The sequence below is a fragment of the Nicotiana sylvestris genome, chromosome 11, assembly GCF_000393655.2.
Source record: "Nicotiana sylvestris chromosome 11, ASM39365v2, whole genome shotgun sequence".
Classification (NCBI taxonomy): Eukaryota; Viridiplantae; Streptophyta; class Magnoliopsida; order Solanales; family Solanaceae; genus Nicotiana; species Nicotiana sylvestris.
The window spans coordinates 129044412-129054587 of NC_091067.1; the positions used below are offsets into that span (position 1 = coordinate 129044412).

Consider the following 10176-nt stretch of genomic DNA (forward strand, 5'->3'; position numbering starts at 1 on the left):
AGTAGTTACTTGTTTCCTTCCAGTTTGGTTCGTTGATCATTGTGTGCTAGCGAGTCTTCTTTAGCTTATCGTACATGTAGTGGCTGTAGTCTGGGATGATAGACTAAGGGCATGTCCTCGGGTAGGGCAGAGTGTGGGGTAGGGGCCAGGGGGTGGGACGGGAGGCTGGGGAGGTAGAGGGGGCAATGGAGCCTATAGGTTAAGAATCGGGTCATGGAACATAGGTTCACTAACGAGTAAGTCTATAGAGTTGGCAAAGATCCTCCAGAAGAGGAAGATTAATATAACGTGTGTTCAGGAGATTAGGTGGGTCGGATCGAGGGCGAAGGACGCAGATGGGTATAAGTTGTGGTACTCTGGAGTCCTTAGGGGTAAGAATGGAGTGGGTATCTTGGTAGATAGGTATCTTAGAGAGTCTATTATAGAGGTTGGGCGGGTGAATGATAGATTAATGACTATCAAGTTGGTGGTTGGTGAGTGTACGTTAAATGTCATTAGCACGTACGCGCCGCAATCTGGCTTGGATGAGGAGATTAAAAGTTGCTTTTGGGAAGGGTTGGATGAGATCGTGCATAGTATTCCGCCTGCCAAAAGGTTATTCATAGAAGGAGATTTCAATGGTCATATTGGGTCGTCTGCAGGTGGTTATACTGAGGTTCATGACGGCTTCGGTTTCGGGGAGCGGAACGGAGGGGGCACTTCGTTGTTGGACTTCGCCAAGGCATTCGAGCTAGTGATTGCGAACTCGAGTTTCCCAAAGTGGGAGGAGCATTTGGTTACTTTCAAAAGTTCGGTGGCGAGGACTCTGATTGACTATCTCCTCCTCAGGAGATGCGATAGAAGGTTGTGTGAGGATTGCAAGGTTATCCCAGTGAGACCCTTGCAACGCAGCATAGGCTTTTGGTGATGGACATTGGTATTATGATATGGAGGAAGAAGAGGTCAGTGCGAGGTCGCCCGAGGATCAGGTGGGGCGCCTTGACTGAGGATAAAGATCAGGAGTTGGGAGGAAGGTTATCGGCTATAGGAGCTTGGATGAGTAGTGGGGACGCGAACAATATTTGGTCAACGGCGGCGGACTGTATAAGGAAGGCGACGTGAGAGGTGTTAGGGATATCTTTGGTCCACACTGGTGACCACAAAGGAGACTGGTGGTGGAATGCAGTTGTCCAAGGTAAAGTGGAATCGAAGAATGCGGCATACCTACGGTTAGTAGGGAGCACTGGTGAGGAGGAAATGAGAGAGATAGCGAGAGATATAAAGTAGCTAGGAAGGAGGCGAAATTGGCAGTCTTGAAGGCTAAGACGGCGGCTTTTGCTCATTTGTATGAGGAATTGGGGGACAAAGTTGGGGAGAAGAAGTTATTCCGGCTGGCTAAGGCGAGAGAGAGGAGGGCTCGGGATTTGGACCAAGTGAGGTGCATCAAAGATGAGGATGGCAAAGTTTTGATGGGGGATGACCAGATTAAGAGGAGGTGGCAGACCTACTTTCATAAACTTCTAAAGGAATAAGGGGATCAGGATATTGTTCTAGGTGAATATAGGAATGCCGACAGTCTCAATGACGCTAGCATTTGTAGGCACATTGAGGTCGAGGAGGTCATGGAGACAATGCGTAAGATGAGTAGGGGCAAAGTAACCGGGCCAGACGAAAGTCTGGTTGAACTTTGGAGGTGTGTGGGTAGAGCAGGTTTGAAATGACTGACTGAGTTATTTAATGTTATATTCAAGATGAATAGGATGCCTGAGGAGTGGAGTACAATGGTTCCATTGTACAAGAACAAAGCTGATATCCAAAGTTGTAACAATTATAGGGGTGTCAAATTACTAAGCCATACCATGAAAGATTGGGAGAAAGTGGTAGAAATGAGAGTGCGAAGGACGGTGTCTATTTCAGACAACCAATTTGGGTTCATGCCGGGGCGTTCTACCACAGAAGCTATCCACCTAATTAGGAGGATGGTGGAACAGTACAAGGATAGGAAGAAGGACCTCCACATGGTGTTTATTGATTTAGAGAAAGCGTACGATAGGGTTCCTAGGGAGGTTCTATGGATCTGCTTGGAGGCTAAAGGGGTTCCGGTTGCCTATATTAGGGTGATTAAAGATATGTATGATGGAGCTAAGACAAGAGTTAGGACGGTAGGAGGCGACTCAGAGCACTTTCCGGTTGATATGGGGTTGCACCAAGGGTCTGCACTCAGCCCATTCCTATTTGCCCTGGTGATGGACGCACTAACTCATCATATTCAAGGGGAGGTGCCATGGTGTATGCTATTTGCTGATGACATAGTTCTAATTGATGAGACACGACGCGGCGTCAACGAGGGGCTGGAAGTCTAGAGACTAGCCCTTGAGTCGAAGGGTTTCAAGTTGAGCAGGACTAAGACGGAATACCTAGAGTGTAAGTTCAACGTTGAGCCAACAGAAGCGGGAGTCGACGTGAGGCTTGACTCTCAAGTTATTCCCAAGAGTGGTAGTTTCAAGTACCTTGGGTCGGTTATTTAGGGGATTGGGAAGATCGATGAGGATGTCACACACCGTATTGGGGTAGGGTGGATGAAGTGGAGGTTAGCGTCAGGTGTCCTGTGTGACAAGAAAGTGCCAACGTTACTAAAAGGTAAGTTCTATAGAGCAATGGTTAGGCCTGCTTTATTGTACGGGACTGAGTGTTGGCTGGTTAAGAAATCACACATCTAAAAGATGAAAGTAGCAGATATGAGAATGTTGAGGTGGATGTGCGGGCACACTAAGATGGATATAATTAGGAATGAAGATATTCGGGAGAAGGTGGGCATGGCCCATATGGAGGACAATATGCCGGAAGCAAGACTCAGATGGTTCGGGCACATTCAGAGGAGGAGCATGATGTACCGATGAGGAGGTGTGAGCGACTGGCTGTGGTGGGCATGAGGGGAGATAGAGGGCGGCCCAAGAAGTATTGGGGAGAGATGATCAGGCAAGACATGACACTACTTAAGATTACTAAGGACATGGCCCTTGACAGGGTATTGTGGAGGTTGAGCTTTAAAGTTGTAGGTTAGGAGGAAGTTGTGAATATTTCTACGGCACACCCAAGTAGGACTAGATAGTTAAGATTTAGTTTTAGGATGCTAGTGGTTATCTACTGATGCATGGCTTTATCTACTGGTTATTAGTGTACTTTCCATCTATTTCGTATTTCCTATATTGCTGTTATTTTATTATGATTCTATTGATGGTACTAATATATCGTCTCTTGTCTCCTTCTTGAGCCGAGGGTCTGCTGGAAACAGCCTCTCTGCCCCTTAGGGTAGAGGTAAGGTCTGCGTACACATTACCCTCCCTAGACCCCACTAGTGGGATTACACTGGGCCGTTGTTGTTGTTGTTGTTGTTGTTGTTTTACTTAGTCATATCATTCATTTGCATATCATATCTTAGTCTTTGTTATCATTTGTTGTCACATTATGTTATCATTGTTGGGCTGATTGGCATGAGATTTTTGAGCCCGAGAGACTAGAGAGATTGATGACTAAGCTAAGACCGAGGGCCGGATTGTGAGTGAGATTGATAGGATCGGGTTGCATACCGCAACATGCTCTCTCTCTTTCTACACAGGCAACTCACTAGGTGCACACTAGGTGCAAGGAGTAACGTGAGTACGCCAACTCAGTAAGTAACAATTATAAATAAAGGCTGAGTGCAGCGACGAGTATTTAAAATCATATACATCACATAACATAAAAAATTTAGTAGGAATAACAAGATCAAATCAGTAATTAAATTTCCGAACATCTCGTAAAATAAAACTCCAGTTTCAATGAAAGTTGTTTAAAATATTTGTTCAACATTTTCAATAGAGGCTCAGTATAAAAGAAGAGTGAAAATAGTAATCTCATAACACAAGCCCCTCGGGCAAGCCCCTCAGTTACTCGTGACTCAACTCTCATCAATCAACACTCATACTCAGCACTCCCGTTCAACAGGTACCTTATAATAACCGTTGCGGCGTGCAGCCCGATCCATAAATATACAGTCGCTTCGCTCACTGGGGGTGTACAGACTCCGGAGTGGCTCCTACAACCCCGGCGTTATATCGCTGCGGCGTGCAGCCTGATCCAACATATCGCTACGGCGTGCAGCCCTCGCGCGCGCACACACACACACACATACACACACACACACACACACACACACACATACACACACACACACATATATATATATATATATATATATATATATATATATAGGCGTGCAGCCCGATCCCTAACTATCCTCACAATCCGGCCCTTGTTAACCTCACAAGCCACTCGGGCATTTCAGTACAAACTTAGGGAACTCAGCCCAAAACACTTTCATATATTAAAAGAGAGTGATGAACATGATTAAACAGTAAACGTGTATAAACCATGACTGAGGATAATGTTTTCTATCAAAACAATGTGAGGATAATAGTAAAATACCCATGAGGGTCCAAACAGTACGGTACAAGGCCCAAAATATGGCATTCATCCCAAGTTAACAGAATTATTTCTAAAATACATAGATTTCATATAGAGTTTATCAAAATATACAACTCTATAGTTGCCACAGGATGGACCAAGTCACAATCCCTATGGGTGCACACCCACACGCCCGTTACCTAGCATGTGCGTCGCCTCATTTATCAAAATAGTACGAAATTCTGGGGTTTCATACCCTCTGATCTAGATTAACAATCGTTACTTACCTCAAACCGGAAAAAAATCTACTCCGCGATGCCTTTCCCACTCGACTCGGCCTCAAATCGCCTTGAATTTATCAAAAATTGGAATCATATCGTCAATACATGCTAAAGGAACAAAGCCCACGCGAAAATTATCAGATTAAATCAAAACTCCCAAAATTGGCCAAACCCGGCCCTCGAGCCCACATCTCAGAATCTGATAAAAATCACAACACTAGAATCATTATCCCCTTACTAATCCATACATACCAAATTTACCAAAATCCAGCTTCGTTTGACCCCTCAATCACCCAAATTTAACTCTCATGTTCCATGTCCTAATTCCCCAATTTTCACCCTTAAATCCCACAAATTCCAAGCTTAACCTACTAAAAATCATCACAGAATCGAATATTAAGTTCAAAAATCTTATCTCAACAAGTTTCCCCTTGATTCCATTTTCAAAAGCCTCCAAAAGCTTCAATCCCAACTTCAAAAATGGTGGAATGGGCCAAATGTCGCGAAGGGAAACTTATATATTTTCTACCCCAGGGATTCTGCACCTGCGGACAATACCTCGCACCTATGGACTCGCACCTGTGGTCCCAGGTGTACACCTGCGAAAATCACTTAAAGGAACCGGGATCGCATCTGCGCCTAGTCACCGCACCTGTGGTGCCGCAGATGCGTCCAAATAACTGCATCTGCGGTTCTTCCCCTGATGTCCAAAACACGCACCTGCGATCTCCTTACCGCATCTGCGTCCTCGCACCTGCAGTTCTCAATCCGCAGGTGCGGAAATGACAGAAGCAGCAAAATCTGCAGTAACACTCAAAGCCAAACTTCCCGTCAACCACTCAAATCCATCCTGAGGCCCTCGAGACCTCAACCAAATATACCAACAAGTCACATATCATCATTCAAATCTATACCAACCTTCGAAATACCAAATCACCCTTGGATTCAAGCCTAAGGATTTCCAAACTTCCGAATTTCACAAACGATGTCAAAACCTATCAAACCTCGTCCGAATGACCCAAAATTTTGCACACATGTCACAAATGACACAACAGACCTACTCCCATTTCCAGAATTCCATTCCTACCCTGATATCAATATTTCCACTACCGATCGAAAAATGTCAAATTTCCAATTTCGCCAATTCAAGCCTAAATCTACCACTAACCTCCAAATTACATTCTGAACACACTCCTAAGTCCAAAATCACCTAATGAAGCTATCTGAACCATCATAATTCACATCCAAAACCTTCTACATATAAGTAAACATCCGGTTGACTTTTCCAACTGAAGCTTCTAAATAAGAGACTAAGTGTCTCATTCCATTCAACGACCACTCCGAACCTGAACCAACCAACACGATACGAATAAATACAGCTAAACAATATATAAAGAAGCAGAAGTAGGGGAAACGGGACTATAACTCATGAAACGACCGGCCAGATCGTTACTAGATCAGAGTTTTGATGATTCCTTAAAACCAAATGGTAATTTTGGACTTGGCCGTATGCCCGAATTTACATTTGGATATTTCTAGAAGGTTTCAGCACTAATTGGCAAAAGTTGACAATTTGAAGGTTTGGAATATTCATAAGTTTAACCAGGAGTTGACTTTGATGATATCTGGTTCAGATTGTAGTTTCGAGAATTGGAATAGCGTCGTTATATCATTTGGAATTTATGTGAAAAATTTGAGTTCATTCTGGGTTGATTTGATATGGTTCGTCACAAGTTTTGAAAGTTGAAACCTCACAAGTTCATTAAGTTCAATTTGAGGTGCGATTTGTGGTTTTGATATTTTTATGCGTGATTTGAGGCCTCGATTAGGTCCCTATTATGTTTTGGGACTTGTTGGCATGTTTGGAAGGGGTCCTAAGGGGTTAGAGTGAGTTTCGTACTTAGTTCGGATAATTTTTGTCACAAGTTGCACTGCTGAAAGAGTGTTGGTTCTGATGTTGCACACCTACGGTTGGTTTTACGCAAGTGTGGTAGTTGCAGAAGTGGGGTCATTGGCGCACTTGCGAAGATGCCTAGGCATGGGAGATCATCGCAGATGTGGAGTGGGTAGCGCACCTACGTGCGTGCAGAAGCGGGATTATTTGTGTAGGAGCAGAAAGGGCGGCTTGATTGTGTTTCCTTAGAAGCGAGGAGGCCTCGCTCCTGCGTTGTCGCAAAAGTACCTTTTCCGCAGGTGTGAGAGGTCGGGTACTATGGGATTTTTGCAGAAGCAGAGGAAGTGTCACAAAAGTGATGCCGCAGAACCGGCTATATTTTGCAGATGCAAAAAAGCTTGGGCAGAATCTATATATCGAGGGTTTGTTCTTTTTAACATATTTTGAGCTATGGAGCTCAGATTGAGATAATTTTTAGGCTATTTTCACCATATGGATCAAGGTAAGTGTTCTATACTCGATTTTGATTATATTTTGTGAATCTATCCTCATTTTTTGGTAATTGGATTATGAATTTTTAAAGAGAAATTTGGGGGTTTTGTCTAAAATTTCATAAAGTGAATTTTTGAGTTTTGAACGTTGATTCGGAGTCGGATTTGAGTGAAATTAGTATGGTTGGACTCGTAATTGAAAGGGTTGTTCGATTTTGTGAGTTTTATCGGGTTTCGAGGTACATGTTTGGATTTTACTTTTTGGTTGACTTTTTGTTTTTGGTTAAAGATTCGAGCCGTTCGGAGGTCGGTACGCGCATGATGGAATTTTTAGAGTATTGTTTGGGTTGTTCGGTATTGGATTTGGCTTGTTCGAGGTAAGTAACACTTCTAAACTTTGTGTTGAGGATATGAACCCCTGAATATACGTATTATGTGTTTGGTGTTGAGGTGACATACATGTTAGGTGACGGGCTTGTGGGCGTGCACCATATGAATTATGACTTGGTTGATTATATGGTACTATGTAGTTACCTAATCTTTTTTTTATCCATAAAATTCCTACGTGCTAGAGTAATTGAGTAATGATCCATGTTAGAAATCATGTTTAGGCTGTATGCTTATCCTGTTGGGACCCGCTGAGGTCATTTCTGCTGTTGAGTTATTTGCTTATATTGCATTTACACTGACGGTCGACTTCAACCATCGCCATCTCTTTCCGACGAACGCCCCTTCAGGTGTGCTGGTTCCGGCCTCTCTGATTAGTGTCCCAGGTAGGTCATTTTCCCTATATCCTATTCTCAATCCTCTTGTTTATCGATCTGTTGCAGTGGCAGTACTAAGGGCTCATTCATTAATTGGAAATTTTGTAAAAGTTTTCAAAGATTTTGTTTCACTAATAAGGTGTACTTTAGTTAGCTAGGGTTTTTGTCGTTTTGCTTTTTGTCTTTGTTTGCCCTTTGTTTCTTGTCCCTTTCTCTGCTTTTTCCCTCCATTTCCCCTACTACTATCAAGGCTACACTAATGGTAGCGGTGACAACCTCCTATTTGTACGTGGTATTTTCTATATTTTTTAGGGAAATCCTCGGAGTTGCTGGAGATAAGTTGGGCGCACGCGCATAAACAAAAGGACAACAGCCTGGGTGAGTGTTAGCGAAGGGCGGTAGGAAGCTGGATGTGAGTGTGAAACAACATCGAGTACATCAAATCAATCACAGGTTCTGTTCTCGGGAGTTAGTACCTCCCGTTTTACTGTTTCCCTTTTGGTATTAGCTAAATTAATGTTACTTTAGTTTGTACTAGTTCCATCTTACAACTAGTGGGCTAGTAGTTACTTGTTTCCTTCCAGTTTGGTTCGTTGATCGTTGTATGCTAGCGATTTCTTTAGCTTGCGTACATGTAGTGGCTATAGTATGGGATGATAGACTAAGGGCATGTCCTCGGGTGGGGTAGAGTGTGGGGCAGGGGCCAGGGGGTGGGACGGGAGGCTGGGGAGGTAGAGGGGGCAATGGAGCCTATAGGTTAAGAATCGGGTCATAGAACATAGGTTCACTAACGAGTAACTCTATAGAGTTGGCAAAGATCCTCCAGAAAAGGAAGATTAATATAGCGTGTGTTCAGGAGACTAGGTGGGTCGGATCGAGGGCGAAGGACGCAGATGGGTATAAGTTGTGGTACTCTAGAGTCCTTAGGGGTAAGAATGTAGTGGGTATCTTGGTAGATAGGTATCTTAAAGAGTCTATGGTAGAGGTTAGGCAGGTGAATGATAGATTAATGACTATCAAGTTGGTGGTTGGTGAGTGTACGTTAAATGTCGTTAGCGCGTACGTGTCGCAAGCTGGCTTGGATGAGGAGATTAAAAGTCGCTTTTGGGAAGGGTTGGATGAGATCGTGCATAGTATTCCGCCTGCCGAAAGGTTATTCATAGAAGGAGATTTCAATGGTCATATTGGGTCGTCTGCAGGTGGTTATACTGAGGTGCATGGCGGCTTCGGTTTCGGGGAGCGGAACGGAGGGGACACTTCGCTGTTGGACTTCACCAAGGCATTCGAGCTAGTGATTGCGAACTCGAGTTTCCCGAAGTGGGAGGAGCATTTGGTTACTTTCAAAAGTTTGGTGGCGAGGACTCAGAATGACTATCTCCTCCTCAAGAGATGCGATAGAAGGTTGTGCGAGGATTGCAAGGTTATCCCAGGTGAGACCCTTGCAACGCAGCATAGGCTTTTGGTGATGGACATTGGTATTATGATATGGAGGAAGAAGAGGTCAGTGCGAGGTCGCCCGAGGATCAGGTGGGGCGCCTTGACTGAGGATAAAGATCAGGAGTTGGGAGGAAGGTTATCAGCTATAGGAGCTTGGATGAGTAGTGGGGACGCGAACACTATGTGGTCGACGACGGCGGACTGTATAAGGAAGGCGACGAGAGAGGTGTTAGGGATATCTTTGGTCTGCACCGGTGACCACAAAGGAGACTGGTGGTGGAATGCAGTTGTCCAAGGTAAAGTGGAATCGAAGAATGCGGCATACCTACGGTTAGTAGGGAGCACTGGTGAGGAGGAAATGAGAGAGATAGCGAGATATATAAAGTAGCTAGGAAGGAGGTGAAATTGGCAGTCTCGAAGGCTAAGACGGCGGCTTTTGCTTGTTTGTATGAGGAATTGGGGGACAAAGTTGGGGAGAAGAAGTTATTCCGGCTGGCTAAGGCGAGAGAGAGGAGGGCTCGGAATTTGGACCAAGTGAGGTGCATCAAAGATGAGGATGACAAAGTTTTGATGGGGGATGACCAGATTAAGAGGAGGTGGCAGACCTACTTTCATAAACTTCTAAAGAAATAAGGGGATCAGGATATTGTTCTAGGTGAATATAGGAATGCCGACAGTCTCAATGACGCTAGCATTTGTAGGCACATTGAGGTCGAGGAGGTCATGGAGACAATGCGTAAGATGAGTAGGGGCAAAGTAACCGGGCCAGACGAAAGTCTGGTTGAACTTTGGAGGTGTGTGGGTAGAGCAGGTTTGAAATGGCTGACTGAGTTATTTAATGTTATATTCAAGATGAATAGGATGCCTGAGGAGTGGAGTACAAT

General features: G+C 44.3%; 3 protein-coding genes across 3 annotated transcripts; all 3 read left to right on the forward strand.

Annotated features, from left to right (window-relative positions):
- Positions 1-451: 451 nt before the first annotated feature.
- On the forward strand, positions 452-907 carry LOC104232723 (uncharacterized). The gene has a single exon (XM_009785984.2). It carries the CDS (start codon positions 452-454, stop codon positions 905-907), a length of 456 nt encoding a protein of 151 aa, XP_009784286.2.
- A 1090-nt stretch (positions 908-1997) lies between these two features.
- On the forward strand, positions 1998-2342 carry LOC138881643 (secreted RxLR effector protein 78-like). Its single transcript, XM_070161886.1, has one exon. It carries the CDS (start codon positions 1998-2000, stop codon positions 2340-2342), a length of 345 nt encoding a protein of 114 aa, XP_070017987.1.
- Positions 2343-8864: 6522 nt separating this feature from the next.
- LOC138881644 (uncharacterized) lies at positions 8865-9925 on the forward strand. The gene is made up of 2 exons (XM_070161887.1): positions 8865-9588; positions 9705-9925. Exons 1-2 carry the CDS (start codon positions 8865-8867, stop codon positions 9923-9925), a joined length of 945 nt encoding a protein of 314 aa, XP_070017988.1.
- Positions 9926-10176: the final 251 nt, after the last annotated feature.

Coding starts and splice junctions, on each gene's coding strand:
- LOC104232723 (XM_009785984.2), top strand. CDS start 452: ATGACTATCAAGTTGGTGGTTGGTGAGTGTACGTTAAATGTCATTAGC.
- LOC138881643 (XM_070161886.1), top strand. CDS start 1,998: ATGGTGTTTATTGATTTAGAGAAAGCGTACGATAGGGTTCCTAGGGAG.
- LOC138881644 (XM_070161887.1), top strand. CDS start 8,865: ATGACTATCAAGTTGGTGGTTGGTGAGTGTACGTTAAATGTCGTTAGC. Junction 9,589..9,704: donor GTGGAATGCAGTTGTCCAAG/GTAAAGTGGAAT, acceptor TGAAATTGGCAG/TCTCGAAGGCTAAGACGGCG.